Below are 23,846 nucleotides of genomic sequence, written 5' to 3' on the forward strand. Positions count from 1 at the left end.
ACTCGGCTCTGACCTTGAGAGAGACAAGAACAGAAAGAAACCGGGAGCGTCTGCTCGAGCCCCGCTCGGGTGCCTGCATGCAGATGAGCCGACCCGCAGCCCCGCCGCACCCCATGCGGCCCTTCTACCGGCAGCCTGGCAGAGAGACCCTCACAGTGAGCCTCTGTAAAGGAGGAGGGGGTCTTGGCTGAGGGCAGGGGGGTTCCCAGAATGCACATCTTGGCCAGAGGTTGTGGACTGGGCTGTACCCCCCACCTCCCCAAGAAGGGCCTCCACCTGCTCTCAAAGAGCCTCACGGCCTGGGCTCAGGGTGCTCCCCGCTGCCAGCCTGAGACCCCCAGACCCTATGTTGCCCATCATGCAGGAACGGCTGAGGGTCCGAGCCTGCCACAGTTGTGGCCTGGGAGTCGATTTCACCCTCCTCCTCATAACCCCCTGGGGGCTTCATCCAGGGGCGTCTGTGGTCAGGGCAGCGGGATAGGACCTTGAACCCAGGACAAGTTGGGGTCTCCGGAGGGCAGAGGACAGAGAACCTTGTCCTTTTGGGGAGGGGGCAGGTGGGAGACAGGCCTTGAAGGATGTGCAGAATTTTAATTGAATGGAAGTGAAGGATTCCAGGCAGGGGCGAAGCCCGAGCAAAGGTCAGGGGTACGGCGGGGAGGGGTGAGTGGGAGGGAAGAAATGCAGGGGAACGTAACACACCCACACCAAATGGGAGGTATGCAGCTGGGTGGGGCTGGAAGCATCAGGGTGTCTTCATTCACCATCCCTGCCTTGCTGTGTGACTCTGGTTAATTGGCCTAGTCTCTCTGGGTTTTCACGGTCTCTGCAAGGGGTATGGATAATCCCTCACACAGTGACCTTCCCGTCCAAGAGCTCTGGACTCCCAACCTGGGGCTCCTCCACTTGCACCAAGCCTGGGCCAGTGAAGCAAACCCAGAGAGATGGCACCTGGTTGGGTCCTCTTGGCACCTTCCAGCCAGCACTTGGTGATGGCATACCCTCCACAAGCTCAGAGCCTGGTGAGGGAGCTGCGGCATGAATAAGGACAGAAATAGAGGCTTGGGCCCTCAGTTCCTTGCCTATAGTCAGCTCCCGGGGAGTGACCACTGGGCATTGCCTGAGTCACTCAGACACCGTCCGGAATGCCTTTCCCACCTTCTCTGCCTGTGGGCTCCTGTGTGTAGGCTTACTTGCTGTTGGCCTGGATCCTTCCCTGGGCTCCCACCCTGGGCTGCTTGGACTCAACATGTATTGAACTCTGTCTGGCACCTTTCCAGGGGAAAGGGGTTAGGGATTCCTGTTTCCCATGATGAATGAGGGAACTGACACCCAGAGAGGGGACATTACTTCCCTGAGGTCATTGGGGGAGCAGCACCCCACAGGTGCCCGGTTAGGATGTGTGTGTCTGGGTGGTTGGATGGAAGGGGAGCGACTCATCCCGCCCCCAGGCTCCTAGCACAGCGCTTGGCTTAACATGGAGACCGTGCCAGAATCATTCCGTTCCTCCTGTGCTAGCAGCTCTGTGCGCTTTTGACTCAAGACCCTTGAGCCAGGCCCTGCAGACGATGGTAGACCGGAGCTGGGGGTCGCTGGAGCAGCGCTCTGGGGTCAAGCAGGCAGACTTGTCTGGGACTGGGTGGCGGCAGCGGCCAGGGCAGGGGGCGCGGCTGGGACTGCAGACCCCCGCCCAGCCCCCAGCGGCCAGGACACGGCGGGAGGGGGCGCCCGCGGCCCTGCGAGCGCTGGCTCGGGACAAAGACCGGAGCCCCTGCTGGTCCCCGGCGGCCGCAGCCCGCGCTCCGAACGGCCGCACCCCGCACCCGGCGCCCCGCCCCGCCGCCTGACTTCTCGGCGCCCGAGGTCGCGCGCGGGCGGGGCGGGGGCGCCGGGATCTCCAAGCGCCGCCGCGCCCTCCTCGCGCCGCCCCTCCTCCCGCGCTCCTGGCCGCGCGGCGGCGGCGGAGGAGGCGGAGACGCTGGCAGGCGGCGGCCAGAGCGCGGCGGCCGGACCGGGGCCATGGCGCCCGCGCCGCTGCGCCCGCTGCTGCTGCTGCCGCTGCTGCTGCTGCCGTTGCCGCCGCCGCCGCCCTTAGCGCGCGCCGAGGACGCCGCCCGCGCCAACTCGGACCGCTACGCGGTCTACTGGAACCGCAGCAACCCCAGGTGAGCGCGGCGGCGCTGGGGGCCCCGGGGACCCGGTGCCCCCGGCCGGGCCTCCCCGCCCCGAGCCGGGGGAGCCCCTGCAGCGCCGCGGGACTCCGGCGGGCACTGTCCGGCAGGGGGACACCGGTTCCCGCAGGAGCCCCGAGGGAGTTCGGCTCCCCGGAGTTTGGGGGACTCGCGGACCTCATGCGTCCCCTGGGGACGCTGCGCCACCCACCACCATGCAGACGTGGGGGGCCCCGCGCCGAACATTCCCGGGACCACTGCCATGCCCTGGAGTTTGAGGACCCTTCTGGCCCCGCAGAAGCCCTGGAGCCCTCGAGTTCCCTTCTGGGACTTGGGGAACCAGATCCTCCGGCCTCCCCGGGGACCCAGAACGTCTTTGGAGTTGGGAGGGACCCCCAGGAATCTCCCCACGGAGCTGACCCTGGAGAAACGGGACTGCGGCCCTCCGGCGAGGGGTCCGAAGCGCATCCTGCTGGCAGGTCCTCAGACAAAGTTGGGCAAGTTGGGATGGCCCTCCTGAGGCTTCACACTCACTCCAGGGCGTCCCTGGTATCTGTTTTGTGCACGCAGGGAAACTGAGGCACAGATGGGGTGGGGGTTATCCCCAGGAGGCTCAGCGGGATGGTGCCTTTTCCTGTCCTCTGGGTGCTGATGGGGAAACTGAGGCGCAGAGGGGCTGAGGGGCCAGCTCAAGGTCACGGCCAAAGGAGCAGAGGTGGGCCAGGACCCAGGTGACCTGGTGCCCAGCCTACCACACCCAGCCACGGTGCCCCACCCACCTGCCTGCCTACACCCCCCACCTGGGTTTCAGCCCAGGACTGTGCCCAGTGCTGGGTGCAGTTTGGGGGGCAGCTAGAGACCCCATTTGCTGGGGAAAGAAAAGTTTGCTGGGGACTCATTGCTCCCGGACACCTTCAGGGTCATCCCGTGGCTCAAGAGGCCTGAGGGGGCTGGAGATCCCATGGGAGAGGGGTTTCAGGGTCCTGCAGCTTGAGGGTCAGCCGAGCACTCAGGGACACAGTGTCTGCCCATGCTGGCTGGCCAGGCTGCACATCAGGGACCCAGGTCCCTGACCCCCCATCTCCTGGCCGTTTTGCCGCTGCTGGTCACTTTCTCTCAGTCTTCCAGCCGCTTCCTGCCCGTGCCGGCTGAACCACCTCTGGAGCCGTGGTCCCGAGCCTCCCTCCGGCGGCGGAAAGTTGCATAAATGGCCGTCTTTGAAGCAGGCTTCCGGACAAGGGCGGCCAGTGTCCCACTGTGGGGGCGGGGAGCATGCTGGACCCCCCATTGCTAGGCCGCAGGGTTGGGCCCCCGGGGACTGAGGCCAGGGACCCTGGGCCCTCAGGAAGGGATGGCCGGGCCACCGTGGAACTGATCCCGCGATGCCGCCGCCCACCAGTCACATGTGGCTTTGATTAAGGTGCTTCCCTGTCGCTGGCCGCGCGGGAGCCAGCGGGCAGCGCTTCCCCGGCCCAAGTTTTTGGTTTCAGCTCCGGAATCCTGGTCCCCGGCGTGGCCTGTCCTTTGTTCTAGAGAACGCCAAACGTGGAGGAGCCCTGAGCACGGGGAAGGATGGGGGCCGTCGGGGCTGCCTGTTGTCCCTATCTGCCTCCGGGCCTGGAGATGCTGGTGGGATCTCTGGCTTGCCCAGGAGGGAGGCAGTCCCCCAGTGCCTGGCTTCACTGGCCACTCAGTCACCTCCTGCTGTTCAAGGCTGATCCAACAGCCCTACGCCAACTGCCTGCCCGAGGGGACGGCCTTGCTTGTCTGTGGAGCAGGCCCTGGCAGTTCTGGGGAGGGACTCCCCGTTTACCCTGCTCCTCCTCGTTCTCCCCCTGCCTGGAGTGTTCCAGGTGGGTGGTGAGTGTCCCCAGCATCCCAGGCCCAGTGAACACCTCACCCACAGAGCTGGGATCAGTCCAGAATCAGAGTCCCCTTTGACCCCAAGGTTGGGGCTCTGCTGAAGGATGGCATCAGCTGCTCAGGGACAGCTCAGATTTGGTGTCTGAGACTGTGGTCCTGTGGTTGGTGTTGGGGTCTGTGTCAGGCATGGAAAGGGTGGGTGTTGGGCTTTGGCATCTGAGGGGACCCAGGATGAGGATTTCTCAGGGTGCATCCAGCCATGGGCATGGAGGCTCAAGGGAGAGGTGTAGGATCAGGGACCAGTTCTTGGGTGCCCATTGGAGAGGAGAGACCGGGTACATCCAGGGCAGAGAGATCGCTGGTGGGCGAGGGCAGACACACAAAAGACGCAGAAGGGAGGAAGGGGCTAGAGATGGCACGCTCGAATAGGGGGTGGACAGGCAGTGTTGGGCTGAAGGGGCAGCCCAGTGCCGGGTGGCGGGGCTGGTAGGCAGAGGCAGCTGTGCGGTGAGGCTGACCACCCCTCCTCGCCTCCCTGCTGGCCGACTGGGCTGGGCCTTGTACCTGCACCAAGGTAATAAGTATGTGGATGTGTTTCCCAAATTACATTCTCCCTGCTGCAAACGCATTTCCTTTGCCCACGTGGTCAGCTAAGACTCCAAGGGAGCCCTGCACCCACCCCACGGTTGCGGCAGGTGGGGCCCTGCCGGCCAGCCCAGCTACCTGACCCCAGTCCATGCAGTGGCTGATCATCCAGCCGTCTGTCGGGCTGGGTGCCCTGGGATGGCCACTGGGCATCTCTGGGCCTGTCTCCAGCTGGGCTGGGCTGGGCTGGGGTCCCTGGCTCGGACCTGGCCTGGCTGCAGGGCTGAGAGTGTTGGGGGAGTGTCGCATCAACCGCAGGGTGTGTCTGCACGCGTGACTGCGTGTTGCTCATGTGCGCGCCTGCAGACCCATGTGCAGCTCTGAGGGTGTCCTGGGGGCCCATGAGGTGTGTGCGTGGTGCAGTGCACACGTGTGAGTGGGTGGTGGGTTGCATGCATGTGTCTGTGTGTGTGTGTGCGTGAGGTACATGTGTGTGTCTCTGTGAGTGTGAGTGGAGCACATAGGCATGTGCACGTGTGTCTGTGCATGGAGTGCGTATGTGTGTGTGGCATCTGGGGTACACGTGTGTGTGTCTGCATGTGAGGTGCGTGTGTGTGCGCCTGCGGATGCACGCGTGTCTGCGTATCTCTGCATGGAGTGCGTATGTGTGGCTGTATGAGCATGTCTGTGTAGTGTGTACGTGTGTGTCTTTGAGAACGTGTCTCTGTGGGGTGCACATGTGTGTCTGTGTGTCCTTACATAAGGTGCACGCGTGGGTCTGTGTGAGTGTGTCTGATGTGTATGCATAGGTGTGCATATCTGTTGTGCAGGTGGGGGTCTGTGTGAGCATGTCTGTGGTGCACGCGTGGTCTTGTGTGTCTGTGGTGTATGCATGGGTCTGTGTGTCGTGCACATGTGGGTCTGTGTGTCTGTTGTGCACGCGTGGGTCTGTGTGAGCATGTCTATGGTGCACGCGTGAGTCTGCGTGTCTGTGGTGCATGTGTGATCTTGTGAGTGTGTCTGTGGTGTATGCATGGGTCTGTGTGTTGTGCACACGTGGGTCTGTGTGTCTGTTGTGCACGCGTGGGTCTGTGTGTGCAGCAGCTCTGGCTGCCTAGAGCCTCCAGTGTGGGGGCAGCAGCAGCCCAAGAATGGTCCACACAGGTGGAGGCCATGCCCCAGTCCCTGCAGCTCCTCCACCGCCCCTCCTGGTGCCTCCCAGGGGACAGGACCTGTGTGCTTGGTCACTTGAGGTGGAGTGGGGACACCCAGGCCCCGAGCAGTCACCATGCTGGGTGCCAGCTGTCCCCATGAGTCTGTGCCCTACTTTCTGATGGGCCTGATTGGCTTGTGTGGACCTATGGTTTGGCCGGGTGGGGGGCACTGGCATTGGTGCCAGCCCCTACCCATGGGCTTGCGTTGTAGCCCTGCCCAGCACTCCACCACCCACCTGGCTATGCCCCTCCTGGGTATGCGTAGCTGTGTTTCCTTCTCCAACGGCTGGGTGGAAAAATGGCGACCTCGCCTGGGCCAGTCCCCGCGGGAAGAATGTTCCGGTGGCAAAGGGGATGGGGTGTCACGCGCTCTGGCTCCCCACCTCGCTTAGGCTCTCCGGGTCTGGCTCGGAGGGGCAAAGCTGGGTTTTGCATAGGAGCGTTTTTTGTTTTGTTTGAAAGCAATTCATCTACCTGGCTTGGGGGGCTTGAAGAGTGAAGCAAGGTGGGCCTGAGGGACACGGGGCTGTGGGGGGCCGGTGCTCGGACTTAGGGGTCCTGGGAACCTGGCGTGACCTTGGGTGGGTGGCTTGGCTCCTGGAACTCTGTCTTCTCTGAAGTGGGGGTGAGGCAGCTTCACAGTGGCTCTCATTGTGCCTCTCTGAAGAGACGGGCAGGTCTGGCGTGGACGGGGCAGGACACGGGCATGGGCGAGGGGCTCAGGGGCCACTGCACAGATCGGGGAAATCAAGGCAGCTCTCGTGGGGGGGGGGGTCCGTGGCAGCCGCTGTCCTGTGGTAGCAACCCTGGAGCCCAGCACAGGCTGGAGAAGAGCAGCCCGCCCACAGGGGCTGCAATGAGGATCCTGAGACCCTCAGCCTGAGCACGACTGCTTTGGGCCAGAACTGTTCCCTTGGGACTGAGGGTCTCTGGGGTTGAGGCGGGGGTCCTCCTTGGGCACACTGGGGGCGCATCCTCTCTGCCCCCCACCTTCATTTCTCCCCACCCACTCTGGGCGGCTGCATTGCCCCCAGTTTGTAGATGAAGAAACTGAGGGACAAAGGAGGGTCCCAGGGAGTTGACGACACAGGTGGGATTTGACCTGAGGCCTGTCTCAAGGGCTGGGAGCCAGGAGGGTCAGGGAGTTGGTCATCTCGGGTCGCCTCATCCCACCCCAGCAGTGTCCCTGGAGGTGTCTGTAAGGGACCCTGCTCAGCCCTTGGAGGGGCCAGGGGGCAGGCTGGGGAGGGTCGTCCTCTGACGGTGTGTGCAGTGATGGGGCCTGGGCGGCAGATGTCCCTGATGACGGGGTGTGGGCCCATGAGTCCTCCTTGCCCCTCATCCCTCTGCCCCGTGCCAGGCCCAGTGTCAGAGGGTCGAGTCCCTGCTGCCATGTTTTCTCTGCCCTTTTCCCTCCACCCTTCTCCCTCAGAAGCACAGCCAAGCCTTCTCCCAAGTTGTTGCTTTTGGGGTTTCTCTCTCAGTGATGCTCTCAGTGGGAGGGCTTGCCCCTCACCAGGTGTACCACACCACCCCCACCCCAGACACATGGCTCAAAGGCTGCGCTGGCTGAGTGGAGCAGACTCGGGGTCTGTGCCCTGCCTTATCTCAGACGTTTCACCTCTGCGGCCTGGCGAGTGAGGCCTGCTTCGGCTCACCCCACACCTGGCTCCGTGCCCTGCTGGCGTTGGGCCCTCGGCTGGGGGGCTCAGTGCCAGGTGGCCCCAGGCCTCACTCTCCCCATCTGACCTGGGACCTTGGCTTCACGAGTATTTGTCCACTGCGCCCTTGGCCCTGTCTGCCCGCCCTGTGATCCGGTGCAGAGGTAACGGCTCCATGGCTCAGACGAGCAACTGAAACCCAAAGAGAGAAAGTGACCCCAGCCTGGGGTGTGCCCATCTCTCCTAGAAGCAGCTGTGTCTGGGGCTGGCCAGGACACTAGGTGCATTATGGAGGGTGGGGGCGGGGTGGCCCAGCTTACCCTCCTGCACCCATGAGCCCATTGTGGTCTTTTCCGGCTGACCCTGCCCCAGCTGAGCCTCACATGGGGGAAGATGCCTTCTCAGTCGCTTAAAAATCTGAAGGGGGGTGCTGAGGTGGCAGGGGTCCTCGATGGGGTGTCGGGGGGGCCGGGCGAGCCCCATCCTGGGCCTTGGGATCCCGGGACCTGTATAGGGGTCTCTGGTCCTGTTAGAGGGGAGACATTGTAGGGTGTAGGACAGGGAGACATGAGAGATACAGAGAGACCACTGGTGTGGGCTGGGAACTGCCTGCCACCCGCTGGGAGCCCTCAGCGCACCTGCCCGGCTGTGCCTCAGTTTCCCATCTGGGGAGGTGGCACAACCCACCCCATCGCAGTTTTGGGTGAGACTCCTAATTAGTTGCTTTGCTGTTAAGTCTAATGACTTGACAGTGAAGATTGGAGCTAATTAACTGCAGGCTGGGAGGTTGCCCGGAGTGAGCTGGGGTGGAGCCGGGGTGGCCTAGGGTGGGCAGGACGGGGGTCGTGCAGGGCTGAGAGGGCTGCCTGGAGGAGTGGACATTGGCACAGGCGGAAGGTGGGGCTGGGCTGAGGGAACTTGCTGTGCAGAGCCAGAGGAGCGGGAGCTGTGCTCCCAGATCAGTCATTAACCCCTTAGTGAGAATTTCCATCTTTGTCCTTCTCTCCCACCAAACATTTGCACCTTCAGGCTTCGGCACTAATGGAGGAAGTGTGGGCTTTGTCTTCATCTTACCAAGGGCTCGGTTTTGGGGTTGGGCCCCCTGCCCCCCGCCCTGTGCAGGCACCACCCTGAGCAGGGGCAAGGCACCCACTGTGGTGTGCCTGCCAGCTTGGAACCTGGAATGCCAGTGCAGCAAGGCCAGCACTATTTTAGAGCCGGGAAGGGAAAAAAAGGCCCACTTAAGGCGGCCTCGGAGTGGGGGACTTCCTCTGGCACCTGTCTGCCTGGGTCCTTCTTCCTCCCACCGGGGGGCCTCTTTCAGCTCCCCACAACTCCGGCAGCTCAAAGATCTCAAACCTTTGGCCTTTTTAATTCATGCGTTCGAGCAACAACTGCGTATTTATTGAGCACCACTGTGTACAGGGGTCTGCGTGGGGCATGGGGGGAGGAGCAGAGTAGGAGGCCCACCTGGCCCAGCCCTCAGGGCCTAGGGAGGCAGACAGCAGACCCATCAAGGTGTAAATACAGTCTTGTCAGATGAGAGATGTGTGATGAGGTGGGGGAGCTGGGGGGGGATGGCGTCACATGTGCAAAGGCCCTGGGGCGGAAACAGGTGTAGGCGGAATGTGGAGCTGGAGGGCTTGAGGGTGGGGCGGCTGGGCCACGTGGACTTCCTGGGCCTGGGGAGGCACGTGGGCTTTGTCCTGAGTGATGAGGAGGCCCGGTTTAAGGGTAGAAAAAGGAGCCCCAGAGTTTGAGGAGCCTGGAGCCCAGCTAGGCATCCCACCTTGGAGCCAGAAAGCAGCCTGGGGGTATGTGATGGGCTGGGAGAAGCGACCGAGGTCAGTGGCAGGAGGAGAGCAGGCCAAATGGGGGAACAACAGGCAGAGGCCTGCAGGGTGGAGGAGGGTTGCGGCCTGGGCTGCCAAATCCATTCCACCCAGAAAGGCTCTGCAAAGCCTCAGTCCTTCCTCTCTCCGTCCGAGTGTGGATCTCCAGCTTCCTCCCAGGGATGAGAGGGGAAGCCTAGGCCCCGAGAGGGCTGTAGGGGGCAGAGGCCACCCAGCCAGGGGGAGAAGATGCAAGTTCCTCAGCCCTGCCCCTGGCTCCCGGTCGAGGCCTCCCTGCAGAGCCGTCTGCGCGCAGGGTCCCGGCTAGGTGGATGCTCTGCCGAGGCCCATCGATTGCTGTTCACTGGGGCTTTCACTGGGGGTGGAGAAGAATAGCTTCTGAAGAAGCCTGGGGCGGCTTCCTATCGATCAGCCCCAGGGCTGGAGGAAGGGAGGGTCAGAGAGCTGCCAGGACCCTCCTGCCGGGCAACCCCAGGGGTGGATGGGGCCCAGCCTGTCCCTGTCCCAGCCTGTCCCTGCCCAGCCTGTCCCTGTCCCAGCCTGTCTCTGTCCAGCCTGTCCCTGTTCTGAGCCTGTCCCTATCCTGAGCCTGTCCCTGTCCCAGCCTCTCCCTGTCCCAGCCTGTCTCTATCCTGAGCCTGTCCCTGTCCCAGCCTGTCCCTGTCCCAGCCTCTCCCTGTCCCAGCCTGCCCCTATCCTGAGCCTGTCCCTGTCCAGCCTGTTCCTGCCCAGCCTGTCCCTGTCCTGAGCCTGTCCCTGTCCAGCCTGTCTCTGCCCAGCCTGCTGTGTCCACCCTGCCCTGGGCCTGCCCCACAACTGGGCAGCACTTTCTGTGTACACACTGGGCTCTCCCCACAGCTACAAAGACCCCCCCACCCCTGCACAGAGGAGGAAACTGAAGAAGCTTCAAGAAGAGGCTGAGCCTCCAGGCCCAGTAAGGCTTGAGTCCAGGGCTGAGTCCAGAACCACGAGGCCCCATGGCCCAGACTGACCATCCTCCCTAGTCTCAGTGGACAGAGATGTATTCTTCAAATGCGGGAAGTTCTCTCTGCCTCTGTGTGGGGCTCACACAGGGCAATGGTGGGGATGAGCTCTGCGGCCTGGTTGGATACAACAGGCTAGGGAGGGCCCTGGGGCTGGGGGGCAAATCTACTCCTTCCAGCCCCCTACCCTGCAATTCTTCACACAGCCACACACCCTGGAAATCCTCCAGCTGGTGATGGAAGGGGAAACTGAGGCACAGATGAGCAGGGGTTCCTGCCTGCCCCTGTCCCCACTCCTAGGGACCCAGGAGCCCTGGCCCTGCCTGTGCAGTGACTCCTGGTGCTGGTGCCATCTGGTAATCTGGTTACCCCCTCAAATGGCTGCAGAGCCACTTAGCGCACCGGCATGGGGGTGCAGCATGCCTCTGCGCCTGCAGCTGGCAGTGCCTGGCCTGCTGTAGTCCCAGCAGCCTGTGTCTCCCTGCCACCCCCGCCCCTAGCTGGGCCTCAGTTTACCCTGCCTATGCAAAAAAAAAATTTAAGGACCAGGGCAGAGTGGAGAAGCCCTCCAATCGGCCTTTTATGTGCTAATAAGCCCCTCTTGGGCCCCCCTCGTGCCCCCCTCGGCCTGGCTGCATTTACATGACAGGGACCCGGGAGACCCACATCCTGGAGATCTAAGGGCTCCTTGGCTATAGCCCTGGGCGGTGATGGCAGGGGGAGAGGCTAGGGTCAGGGGGCTCCCCCGAGGAAGGGGAGAGGGGCCTGAGTGTAATCTAGGGGGAGAGCATGACGGGCAGGGCACTGAGAGGCTGAGGCCTGGAGGTGGGCATGTCAGGATGGGGGAACCAAAAGATTGGGGAGAAGCTGCAGGATTCTGGAAGCTGAGGTCCAGGGGTCCAGTGGGATGGGAGGGGTGGGGCTGGGATTCCAACCTGGGTCCCTCTGAGCTAGGGGGATGTTCTCTGGGCTTGTAACCCTGGGGGGCTGAGGGAGGGAGGGGCTGGGGCGTCCCTCACTCAAGGTGCCATCCCCTGCCAGGAAGCTGAATTTGATGGGTGGGCAGAGCTTGCTCAGGGGGAGTGGGACTCCTCCCATGACCCCTTTTCCTGGCCCCGCCCCTTGCAGCCCACTGACCCACCCCATCCAGGGGCCCCCCTCGCCCCCCCGCGGCCCCCTTTGTCCCCATGTCCTGGCCCCCCCCGCTCACTCTCCCCCCTCTGACCCGCCCCCTGGCCCCTCCCCGCTGACCCACCCCCTAACTCCCCGACTCCCCTGACCCCCCGGCCCCCCGCTGACCCGCCCCCCGATGACCCACCCCCGGTCCCCAGGTTCCAGGCGGAGGCGGCGGACGGCGGCGGCGGCTACACGGTGGAGGTGAGCATCAACGACTACCTGGACATCTACTGCCCGCACTACGGCGCCCCGCTGCCGCCGGCCGAGCGCATGGAGCACTACGTGCTCTACATGGTCAACGGCGAGGGACACGCCTCCTGCGACCACCGGCAGCGCGGCTTCAAGCGATGGGAGTGCAACCGGCCCGCGGCGCCCGGCGGCCCGCTCAAGTTCTCCGAGAAGTTCCAGCTCTTCACGCCCTTCTCGCTGGGCTTCGAGTTCCGCCCGGGCCACGAGTACTACTACATCTGTGAGCGGGGCCGGGGGGACTGGGGGGACAGGGGGAGCTGGGGGGTGGGGGATGGGGGCCACCAGTACTAGTACATCTGTGAGTGGGGCCGGGGGGCCTGGGGGGACAGGGGGAGCTGGGAGGATGGGGAGCTGGGGGGTGGGGGACAGAGGCCATGAGTACTACTACATCTGTGAGTGGGGGTTGGGCAGGGCTGAGGGGACCTGGGGGACCCAGGGGACGGAGCTACAAGTACTACTACATCTTCAAGTAGGGGCTGGGGGGACTCAGGGGGACCCGGAGAATATGGTGGCAGGAGAACCAGTGAGCAGGGGCCAGGCTGGACCAGGATGACTGGGGGCTGTGGGTGGGCTTGGAGGCAGGGGGCCTGGGGAGAAGGGGTGGGCTGGGACAGAAGTCACACACACACATCTTTAACCTCAGGCTATTTGGCCTGGCGGGGGGGAGGGGGGGTTGCCAGACCCACCACTCCTCAGGCACACTGAGGCCTGAGCCCCGCACCCTCATTAACAGGGGTGGAAAGTAGTAACAGGAGCTTGAGAGGGGGACAGGAGGATGGCCAAAGCCAGGGTGTAAAGGTGGAGCCCGCACCCACACCAGGTAGCACACCCCCTGCCCCCCACCCCTGACCCCCCTCACCTGCCCATTCCCCGTCTCCTCAGGGCCACACTGTCTCCCAGAGTCACGGAACAGGGCGGAGGGGGGGATCTTAATTTCAAGCTCTGTTAGCGGCAACTGCAGCCGCGGGTGCGTTGCCTCATGGTGGGCCAGGCTGGAGGCGGCAGCCCCATTCCTGCTAGTATCAGGGGGGTCCCAAGCCTGATTTCCTCCAGGTAAAATGCTAGGGCAGGATCAGGCAGAGGCAGGCCTGTGACCTTGGTAGCTCTTTGCTCTCTCTGAACCTCAGCTGGGAATCGGGGTCCCGCAGTGCCCTCCCCTGAGATGAGGTTGATGAAGAGAGTGGGCTGCCGAGTAACCTGTGTGTCCGGCGGTCGTCATAACGAAGAACCATGAAGTGGGTGACTTATGGAAACAGAAGTGTCCTCTGGTCCTGGAGACCAGAAGTCTGAATCTGGGGTGTCACAGGGCCATGCTCCCTCCCGAGGCTCTAGGGGAGGGACCCTTCCTCGTCTCTTTTCTGGTGGTCCTGGCATTCCCTGTCCTGCAGCTGCGTCTTATGTGGCAGTCTTCCCTGTCTCCTGTACCCTTTTATAAGGACAGCACTCATATAGGACTAGGGCCCACCCCCTCCAGCGTGGCCTCCTTTAACTTTACTGATGAAAACTGCAAATGCCCAAACAAGGTCACGTCCACAGGTACTGGTGTTAGGGCTTCATCGTGTCTTTTCGGGGAACACATTCAACCCACAGCAGGGACATCATGAGCCTCCAGCAGGGGAGTCCTGGCTGCAGGCTCAGTGCTGTGGCGCTGGAATTCCAGGGGCTCCCCATGGCTGGGGGTCCCCATTTCTCTTCGTCTCAAGGTCCCGGTGGGAGGCTGTGGGGAGGGCACCCGCATTCGGGCATTCGCCATCCGGCTAGCACTGTGTCAAATTAAACTTTACAGTTTCCTCCTTTCTGTGCTCTATTTGGATTTTTTCCTTTTAATTCAGGAAATAGGCGGGTGGGAGAGCTGGAAGAAAGTGTTTAAATTAAGTCCCCGTAATATAAGAAAAATTACATTTTTCTCTCCAAGACGGGAGTTTCCCAAAGATAATTATTGTCATTATTCTTCCTATCTCTGTGACGAATGTTATTTTCATCATGTGCTTTTTATCTTCATCTCCCAGCTGGAGGGGCTTCTGGGGGCAGGCAGGGGTGGCGGCTGCCGAGAGCCAGGCCGCTGGGGGCCCTGGGCCTGGCAGGGACAGGCCAGCCATGTCCATGTGTGACATGCCTATCTGCTTGCTCATGTCCATGTGTGTTACACCCCACCGACCCAGCTAGGCTCCAGGCCATCTCTCTCCTTCCCGTCATGGTTCCCATGTCCCTCTCCCCTCCTGTCTGGTCACTGACTGTAAGGGAACCCCCCCCCCGCCCCCAGCCCCAGCACTTGCCATGTGGGCCAAGGAGCAGGGAGCAGTAATGGTGGAATTTTAGGAAGAGGACTGAATATGGCTTCTGCCTCCATGTGCCAGTTCTGGAAATCTGGGCTCCAAATGCCGTGGATAGGCCCTGCCTGCGGCTGAAGGTTTATGTGCGGCCAACCAGTAAGTGCTCAGGGTCCAGGCCCCAACCCCTGTGTCCTCAGCCCAGGGAGCCTCAGCCCACCACTCTCCCAGGGTGGTGGGCTCGCTGTCTCCCCCAGGTGGAAATCATCATGTCCAAAGCACCTACTGTATCCCCGAGGAGGCCCAGAGTGGGGGTGACTTGCCCACGGGCATCCAGAGAGCAGGGATTTGAACCCAGGTCTGTCTCATTCCAGAGGCTATAACTTGTCTACACCTATTTTTTGCCGGTTGGAAACAAGCAGGGTGTTTTTTTCCATCACCTCTCACCCTCACCCTGTGCTGCCCTGGAATGAGATGGAGCTGGATACAAATTCCCCCAGCATCTGGGGTCAGGGCTGGACAGAGAGGGGCAGGAGGCGTGTGCTGATGGACTGCTGAGAAAGAGGGGGCATTGTGTCTAGGGCTTTGACATATGATTAGGAGTTTTATGGGTGGATCCCCACCTCAGGTGAGGGTTAGGTCACCAGAATGGCAGTGGGGTTGGGGTGCAGCCTTAGGAGTTTTTGGGCATAGAGAACCCCCTGACCCACTAACCCCTGTCCTCTGTCTTCCAGCTGCCACGCCCCCAAATGCCGTGGATAGGCCCTGCCTGCGGCTGAAGGTTTATGTGCGGCCAACCAGTAAGTGCTCAGGGTCCAGGCCCCAACCCCTGTGTCCTCAGCCCAGGGAGCCCAGTGAGTGGTCAGAAGACCCGGCAAGGGTAGAGATGGTCAAAACCTGGTCTCAGGGATCCCACAATCTCAGCAATAGCTGGGGTAGGCCTCCGATTCCCCACCTGCAAATTGAGACTACGTTTCAGACCTTCAAGGGTGAAGGTTAAGGCCTATAGCCAGGTCCTCAACCAAGGCCATACCCCTGATAAACCCTCTGCCTGGGCAGTAGTGTCAGACGAGTCCCCCCTAACCAAAGGGCCACAGCCAGAAAGAAGAGGGGGTTCCCAGCTGCCTTGCAACTTCACCTGACCAAGTGCAGTGGACAGAATCCCCGCACCCCCATGGTGCCCATTCTCGGGGGGCAGGAGAAGTTCGGGTGCTTAATGACATCAAGTCCTGGTCTTGATGAGCTATAGGGAGAAGCAGGGTGCAGGGCGGCTGCCTTAGGGAGGGGACATGGATGTTGGGACGAGGGTGGGGTGAGCTGCCCATTGCACAGATGTGCACACTGAGCCCAGGCGGCCGCCCTGACTGCCCTGTCTCTGGGTCTCCCCAGACGAGAGCCTGTACGAGGCCCCTGAGCCCATCTTCACCAGCAATAACTCGTGCAGCGGCCTGGGCAGCTGCCACATCTTCCTTAGCGCCATCCCCGTGCTCTGGACCCTGCTGGGCTCCTAGTGCTGGCCCCACTGGATGTCGGCCCCACCTGGACGGCCCCACCCTGGGCCCAGCCGCGGCCCTACCTCTGAGACCAAATAGAGATGCCGCTTCTCTTCTGGTGCTGCCTCGCCAGGCGGGGGCCGCCCACCCACCCCAGGACCACCCCGGGGTGGGTGGCCGAGGGCCCCACTGATGCCTGGGCGGCCAGGGTGTGGGTGCTGCCCCGGCCAAGCCATCTTCTCACCGGGGATGCTGAGGACCTCTTGGCAACGTTTTTGGGTTTTTTTGTTTTTGTTTTTTTTTTTTCAGTGTATTTTTTGTGGTTGGATTGGAGAGACTTAAGTTTTTAATTTAATTTATTCCCTGTTGTCACCAGTGGCTTTGGAAGGAAACAAAGTTTGGGGCGGGGGTCCCCAGCCCCCTGCTAGAGGGGAGGTGGGGATACCTGGTTAGGCTACTTCTCTCTGCCCTGCGCCCCATGTGCTGGGTTCTGGCTTGAGCCCACTGCTGACACCCAGGTGCCCTTGGAACCTCCCCACCTGATCCTAGTCCAGCCTCCGTTCCGCCAGGCCCCCTCTCACCCCTGGCTCCTGGAGTGGAAACCCACCACATCTCACCAAAGGCACCACCATCAAGCCCCGGCCCCCCTCAGAATCACAGTGCCCTACATCTTATAAACCACTTCGGCCAATGCAAACAAGCCCCTTTCTCCGCCACCCACCCCCCGCCCCCAGCCGGCCTTGCACAGTCGTCTCCGAGGCCAAGAAATCGTTATATTTCTGTAAATAGAGCCAGCAAGTATATACTGTGATTTATTTTGAATGTATTCCTGAGGATGGACTGGAATTTTTTTTTTTCTTCTGCCCACCCCCTTATAGGGGACTTTTATTTTGGTGGGGGGCTGGGGGTGGGCTTTTTAGAGTAGAAGCTGCACTTCGCAATAAGTTCGTTTCGTCCGTCGGAGACCCCCTCCATTGACCCTCCGACCTAATAACGTTTGTAAGAAAAAAGGAAAAAAGAAAAAGGACAAAAGAAAAGGAAGGGGGGAACCACCACCAAATAGAGAAATCCCTCCCCGAAGACACTTTAATGAAGTAAACACCGCATTTATACAGATTTCATATTTCTACCCGCCTTTCCTGACTCTGTGTTTTATATATATTATATATAAATATATATTGTGTACGGCTGCCGGGAGAGGGCTCGAGGCGCGCCAGGTGTGAGGGGTGGGCAGATGGCTTCTGTAGGGCCTGGTGCGGGTGGGCAGCGTGGCTGCGCCCGGAGCTGGCGGTGGGGCCTGCCCTCCCCCCGCCACAATCAACTTTGGATTCTGTATTTTTTTATAATAAAATGAGCATAAACCTCAGAGGCACACGTCTGTGTTTGGATTGGACGAGCGTTTGGAGTGAACAATGAGGAAGGCTGTTTCTGAGGAATCCCTGGGGGTTATGTTCATCGTAAGGAACCCCGGTATTGCAACGGTTAAGTGCTCCACTGCTAGCTGAAAGGTTGGGGGTTCGAACCCACCCAGCGGTGCCACAAAGAAAGACCTGGTGATCTGCTTCCACAAAGATGTGTTGTTGTTGTCCGTTGTGTTGTTGTCCATTGTGTTGTTGTTGTCAGTCGCTGTCGAGTTGATTCCAGCTCACAGTGACCCTGGGCTTCAGGACAGAACTGCTCCATAGGGTTTCCAAGGTTCTGACCTTTCGGAAGTAGCTCACCAGGCCTGTCTTCCCCGTAAAGATTACAGCCCAGGAAGCCCTACGCGGCAGTTCCACTCTGTCACATGGGGTTGCTGTGAGTCGAAAATCAACTTGATGGCACCTTAAGGCGATACATTCATCATGTCGTTTAACCGTCACCCTTATCCATTCCCAAATTTTTCCATCATAATGAACAGACTTGATTAAAAAAAAAAAATTATTGACATACAATTTACATTTTGTTCCCAAAAGGAACCGACAGTTGGCATTGAGTCTTTGATTTTGTACATTGTTTTGGGGCCAGGCCCCGGGATAAGAACTTTGTGGGGTGTCCTATATGAAGCACCTACGGCCCTCAGTTTCCCCCTCTGGGAAACAGAGAAGAACCACCTGCCCCCAAGTGCATGGAGGGAAAAGACGGGGCAGATGCAGTTGGTGCTTATCAAGTGCCCGTTACTGACACGTCTGAGCATGTCAGAGACCTGGGCTGACCCCTGACCCATGCCTAGGGGTCTCAGGTTCTGGACAAGTCTCTCAGAACCAATCAGAATCTGTCACACCACCTTCACCAACCTCTCCTGTTGTGTGACTCGGTTTCCCCGCCTGCCCCCAGCCGGCGGGAGTTCTGCTTTTTGCAAAAGCTGTGTCCGTGGGTTCTGGGCGACTTCACTCCTTGCCTGGCCCCATATTGGGGAAACTGGGCCTTGCTGGCAGGCCTGGCAGGCTGAGGTCCTCTCGGCCGATCATCACCCGTGTCCCACCTGTGGTGACTCTGTGTCTCGGGCACAGTTGGCCCAGGGGGAACACTCACAGCTAATTAATTCGGCCGTGCCGGGCCTGCTGACGGGGGCTGCCTCCTAATGAGGTTGAGGAGCTGCACAAAGACCCCTGTGTGTGCCCGCCTCACCCCTGCTGGGCAGTGGATGGACAGACCGACGGTGGACGCTGTGCTGAGCGTCGGGGGAGGCCTGCAGTACCCCCTCCGCCAATGCGGCACAGAGAGGGGGTTGGTCTCAGTATCCCAGATGGTACGTTCCTGCGTCCACTCACCCAGAGCCCGTGTCCAACCACCCCAGCCCGGCCACCGGCCACGGGGGACTTGCAGCGAAAGAGTTAGAGGCAGGGATGGTGGGGTAGAATTGCAGCAGCTGACTTTTACTTTGTTCAATTTTTTAAAATTGTGGTGCAGATTAAAAAACAAAAAAAAGCTGCCGTCCTGCGTCTGAGTAGAACTGAACTCCACAGGTTTGAGTGGCTAATTTTTCAGAAGTAGATCATTAGGCCTTTCTTCCGAAGTGCCTCTGGGTGGACTCGAACTTCCAATCTTTCAGTTAGAAGCCCAGCACAGTCACTGTTTGCACCGTCCAGGGACTCTGTGGTGTATGTATATATATATATATACATATTTGTAAGAAAATGTTTGCCATTTCAGCAATCTTCATGTGCACAGTTCAGTGACATGTGCGTCATGTTGTTCAACCGTCACCCTTATCCATTTCCACGTTTTCCATAATTCTTAACAGAAGCCCAATGTCGCCTGACTTGATTTTTTAAAAACATTTATTGAGATATAATTCACATATCGTGTAACATACCCATTTAAAGTACAATTCAGTGTTTTTTAGTATATTCACTGTTATAAAACATTTTTCCCCTAAAAGGAAATCCCGAGCCCATTAGCAGTCACTCCCCACTCCCCGCCCCCAGCCCCGGGCCACCACTGACCCACTCTCTGTCTCTGTGGATTTGCCTGTTCTGGACACTCTGGAATCCCACAGCATTTGGCTTCTCTCACGGAGCAAGTTTTCCAGGTTCATCTACATTATAACATGCATGGAGCTTCGGTCCCTTTTGTGGCTAATATTCCATTGTTTGCAGGGACCACGCTGTGTTCAGCTGTCGGTGGACATCTGGGTTGTTTTCACTTTTCAGCTATTGTGATGATTTTGTTATTGTTTGACACAAAGTCTTGACACAAAAGGTGACCTTGGAAGCGTAAATACCAAAGGAAGTTTCGTTCCCACCTCAGGGCCTTTGCACAGGCTGTTTCCCCTGCCTGGTATACCCTTCCCGTATATCACGGCTCTGCTCTCTCCTTCAGCTCCTTCAGGCCTCCCATCAAGTGTGGCCTCCTGACCTCTGGCCAGTGACCACTTGCACCATGCCCCTTTCTGTCCCATCTCTTTGATTCTTCACTTCTCTGTCGTCCACAGGCTGGGGCCCCCCAGAGGCCGGGCCGGGTCACTGCTGGTACTTAGTACCTGCCCCACAGTATGGGGAGTCCCCACCCACAGACACGCGTGGACACACAGGTGCATGCAGAGTTCTGCACACGGCCCTGGGCACACTCCTGCACCAGCACCCCGTGCCCGTGTGCATCCTGGGCCTGAAACTTCAGGAGCCCTCCACCGGCTCCCGACCACTGCCTGGGCAACCACCATCCACGCACACAGTGGGCACTCCTTCCGGGGCTGTGTTGTGAGGCCCCTGCAGAAGCTTGGGGACCTAGCCAGGCAGTGACGCGGGCTGCCCTGCCCTCCCCCAGCCCGGCCATCGGTATGCGTGTCCTGTCCCACGAGGTGCCTTTCTGCCGGAGATTCCAGAGGGAAGTGATTTCTCTCCTGCGGCCATGTTACTGCTGCCTCAGTGCACCCATGGGCAGGGGGTCCAGAGGCACAGAAGTGGGGATGGGTGGGGCACTGGGCTAGGCAGCCCTTAGATTCCCTAGGGCCCCGATGCCTGCTCCAGGGCTGGTGCCGTGGCCCCCAAATCCCCCTAGGACAGGTTCATGCCTCCTCCTTCAGACCCCCTTAATGCTGCCTCCTCCCTTAGACTCCCCTAGGGATGCCTCCCTCCTAAGACCTCCATAGTACTGCCTCCGCCCTCAGACCTCCCAGTTCAGGGCCATGCCTCCTCCCTCAGTTCCCCACAGTGCTGCCTCCACCCTCAGACTCACACAACCCTGAGCTCCAGTTCCCTCGGGCTTCCTGGTTTGGGGGTCACCCCACAATCACAGGGCAGCAGCCTGCAGCCCCTCACCCTCGGAGCCTCAGTGTCCCCATCTTAATCTCGGTTTGAGGCAAAGAAAAGACCCCCGCCCTCTAAGCCTTGCACCTCCAACAGATGGGGGCTCACGCTCAGCCCGAAGGGAGACCACCTATCTTTTAGGGGTGGGGTCGAGTCCCCTGAACACGTTGCAGCTGGAACAAGGTGGTGTGAGCTCCTCCATCACATTGAGCAAAGGCCACAGTCGCCGGCAGCCCCCATGCCCACCACCCTTCTCCAACCCCCTCTTCCAATCCTCACCCCATTCCCAGTAACCAATCCTCCACGCGCCCTCCAGCCCACTGGGCTCTCCAGCCTGTGGGCTTGTCCCTGGCTGTGTCCCCTGCCAGGTGTCCCTCCTACAGCATGCTTGGTATACAGTAGGTGCTCAATAAATGCTTGTAGAATTTATGCGGAAGCTATGTGATCAGAAGAGGGAATATAACCTAAGAGTTGCATTTCCCACGTCAATGTCAGCACCCCCAGCCAGCATTTAGTGAGCACTTACTGTATGCGGCCAGCACTGGGCCCTCCCTCAGTCCTGAGAGTCAGGGTGAAGATGGTGGGGCCTGCCCAGGTGGCCTCCAGGTCCCATATTTGGGGGACTTGCAGACCATGAAAGGGAGGAGAGACGTAGGGGAAGCTGGTCCAGGCGGCAGGCGACCACAGTCGTTGATGGGCAAATATGAAGTGAGTTCACAGCCAGGAGCCCAGAGGAGCCAGAACTCACCAGGAGACAACACACTGGCTGGAAATTAAGTGGCCACAGCCAGGGGTGGGGGCTAGCAGCCCCTTTCAAACCTGTTTCCCCCTCTGGAGCCGATGATCCAACAGTCACTGTTATAACTATCAATGACAATCCTCAGGGCTGGAAGTGGGGGTGGAGCTCTCAGCCCCTGATTGTGAGTCTGAGTTGGGGTCTGGTTCTGGGTGTGGATCAGGGGAGACAGACAAGCCTCGAACGCTGAGCACAGGGGTGGGCAGGGGGCATAGGAGCCCTGGGCCCCAGGTCCACTGCTCCCTGGAAGACTCCAACTCCAGCCTGAGCCCCAGCCAGGCTGGGGAGGGAGAGCCGCACACCCCAGGCCTGGCAATCAAGAAGGAGTCCAAGGGAAGGGCATTCCAGGTGGCAGGACCAGCATAGACAAGAGCATGGAGATGCGTGGAAGATTCTGGAAGACCAGGGTGTTTATTCAACCAGCATTTACTGGAGAGGGAGGTGGGCAGGGCGTGATGGGGGCAGCCTGGACTGCCCAGCAAGGGGAGGGTTTAGGGGGGCAGGCCTGGAGACCAGGGAAAGGGAGGGCGTGCTGGTCTCGGTTGGTGGGGAGGCTGAGCCAAGAAGGACGGAAGTCCAGGGAGCCATGGAGGGTCTGGACCCTTCCAGCCTCCTCTCCCTGGGTTGCGCTTCAGTGTCATGGCAGGATCATCCCCTAGATGGCTGAGGCAGGGATTTCTTGGCAAAGATCAGGCCTGGCCTCCCAAGGGGTGCCCTAACCTCCAGCCACAGCCCCCATGGATCTGGAAATGGAGGTGAGGGAGATGGATCAATGGGCGTAATGGACTGCCGTCAGTGGGAGCAGGGAACACCAAGTGTGAGGACACACCCCTTTCCTGGGCAAATGGGGAAACTGAGGCCTCACCCAGGCCCCACAGGTCGCTAGAGCAAACCCAGAGGGTCCAGGATTGGGAGATGGAGTGAAGCTGGGCCTAAGGAGGCTGGTGAAGGGTGTATGAGGCTGGGGTCCCCACACCCCCTACTGTAGGGAGCCTGGGCAGCCTGACAGGGCTTTGCTGGAGGATCCCCAGGGACACTGACAGGCCTCTCCCCCAGGAAGCCTTTGGACACGGTACTTCCCAGGCTGGGTGGGGAGCCCCGCAACTAGTCCTCCCCCTGCAGCTGGGTTGGGGCGTTACAGCTTGCCGGGGTTCAAGTCCCAGTTCCCTTGTTCCCCAGTTCCGGCTGGCTGCGTGGTCTCCATCTCCTCGCCTGGGGTCCACACTGCCTGACTCTGGGGATGGAGAAGCTTCCAGGAGACAACCCAGGAAGGTCGTTTCAACACCACCCCTGCCTCAGTTTCCCTGTGTCAAATGAAGTTGTCAGTAATTGATAAACAGTAATCATCAAAGCCCAGGGGAGGGCGGCTGCGGGGCAGGAGGAGCCCAGCCCCGCTGGGAGGAAGCGCAATGCGTAATGGACTCTCGCCTCCACCTGCCTCCGCCTCTCTGCCCTCCATCAGTGCACTCTCCCGGGGGCTGAGGCTGGGGAGGGAGGGCAGCAGGGTGGGGGTGGGAGCAGGTGTCAGGCACCTCGCCCCGCCCAGAAGGGGGTCCTGGGGGAGCGAGAGGAGGCGCGAGGAGGGCGGGCGGTGGTCCGGACTCTTAGCTCACACACTTCAGGCCCACGACAGGCTCTAAGTGCTTAAAAGCCTCCTGTGGCCGCTGGGACCGGCGGCGAGGGCGGGCAGGCCTGGGCTGAGCTGGGGGCTCCCCCCACCCCGAAGACCTTGAACCTGAGATTGGCTGGGAACCCGCTGGATGTCTGCGCCTGATTTCCCACCCCTTTCGCCTGTTCATCCCCCCCTCCCCCGCAGCGGCTCCCCAGTGACCTCAGGACAAAGGACCGCCCATCCCCCCATCTCCCTCGTTTCCCCCTTACTCACTCAACTCCCCCTCCCTTCGCTGCGGTCACTCCCGCGCGAGAACCTTCCCTCCTCACCTTTGCCCAGGCTGTTCCCTCCACTGGGGACTCTGTTCCCTGCTAGTCCTGGCTCCACACTCTGGGCCTCAGTTTCCCCGTTGTAAACTCTGGTCTCTGAGGAGGCGGGAGATGAGGCCTGGCTTCCTGACCCCCTTCTCCCCCCAGGCCTCAGTGTCCCCGTTTGCACCATCCCGTGTGAGACCTGCGTCCCAGTCCCGGCTCAACCTCTTTCCCCAGTGGCACCCGCAGTGGGAGGCGGCGGTGGAGAGGGACCTTTCCCCTCCTAGGCCTCAGTTTGCCCATCTGTCACGCCGGGAGCCTTGGCTTCTCCGTTCTACAGATAAGGAAGCTGAGGTCCAGGGCAGGTGCGCGCCCAGGCCTATGGCTGGGATTCCCCCGAGGGTCAGTTGGAGCCTGAGCGCCCCTCCAACCCCCGACTCCAGCCCGGCGGTGGATCCCGGCCTCCTGCCCCAGCAGCCCGCGTAAGCAGCGCTGGCGGAGAGTCTGGGACTATTTATTCGCGGTAATTGGCGGCGGGGGTTCCAGGGTGCGGGGTGTAGCGGCTGGGCGGTCCTCGTGGGTCCTTAAGCAGCGAAAACTACAGAGCCTGCTATTAATTCCGTGACTGGGAGAGGGGGGAAAGGGGCACCCCGAAGCGAGCCCTCCGCTGGAGGGACCCGCTTACCAACGACCGGCGCACCCCTCGCTGAGGACCGTTCACTCCCCCCTCCGCGACTTTGCCTGGCCCGCCGCCCACCAGGCGCACCAGAATTACGGTTTGCAATATTTGCACTCCCCTCTGGGCCGAATTTTAATGACGGCAGCGCCGCCCGAGACCCCGCACACTCGGGGGCCAGTTATTAGCATCGTTCATCACGC

At 60.6% G+C, this 23,846-nt stretch overlaps 1 protein-coding gene across 3 annotated transcripts; it reads left to right on the plus strand.

The window, feature by feature from the left end:
* Positions 1 to 2,018: 2,018 nt before the first annotated feature.
* Positions 2,019 to 16,865, plus strand: EFNA2 (ephrin A2). Of its 3 annotated transcripts, XM_049876143.1 has the most exons (5): positions 2,019 to 2,165; positions 11,662 to 11,975; positions 12,489 to 12,575; positions 14,760 to 14,825; positions 15,415 to 16,865. In XM_049876143.1, exons 1-5 carry the CDS (start codon positions 2,020 to 2,022, stop codon positions 15,534 to 15,536), a joined length of 735 nt encoding a protein of 244 aa, XP_049732100.1. In that variant the 5' UTR covers position 2,019; the 3' UTR covers positions 15,537 to 16,865. The 3 variants fall into 3 exon arrangements, with proteins under 3 accessions (XP_049732100.1, XP_049732102.1, XP_049732101.1); XM_049876145.1 differs by lacking the exon at positions 12,489 to 12,575; XM_049876144.1 differs by lacking the exons at positions 14,760 to 14,825; positions 15,415 to 16,865 and adding an exon at positions 12,883 to 13,479.
* The last annotated feature ends 6,981 nt before the right edge of the window (positions 16,866 to 23,846 follow it).

The sequence above is a fragment of the Elephas maximus genome, chromosome 3, assembly GCF_024166365.1.
Source record: "Elephas maximus indicus isolate mEleMax1 chromosome 3, mEleMax1 primary haplotype, whole genome shotgun sequence".
Taxonomy (NCBI): Eukaryota; Metazoa; Chordata; class Mammalia; order Proboscidea; family Elephantidae; genus Elephas; species Elephas maximus.

Coding starts and splice junctions, on each gene's coding strand:
- EFNA2 (XM_049876143.1), top strand. CDS start 2,020: ATGGCGCCCGCGCCGCTGCGCCCGCTGCTGCTGCTGCCGCTGCTGCTG. Junction 2,166..11,661: donor TGGAACCGCAGCAACCCCAG/GTGAGCGCGGCG, acceptor CCCGGTCCCCAG/GTTCCAGGCGGAGGCGGCGG. Junction 12,576..14,759: donor GGAGCCCGCACCCACACCAG/GTAGCACACCCC, acceptor TCTGTCTTCCAG/CTGCCACGCCCCCAAATGCC.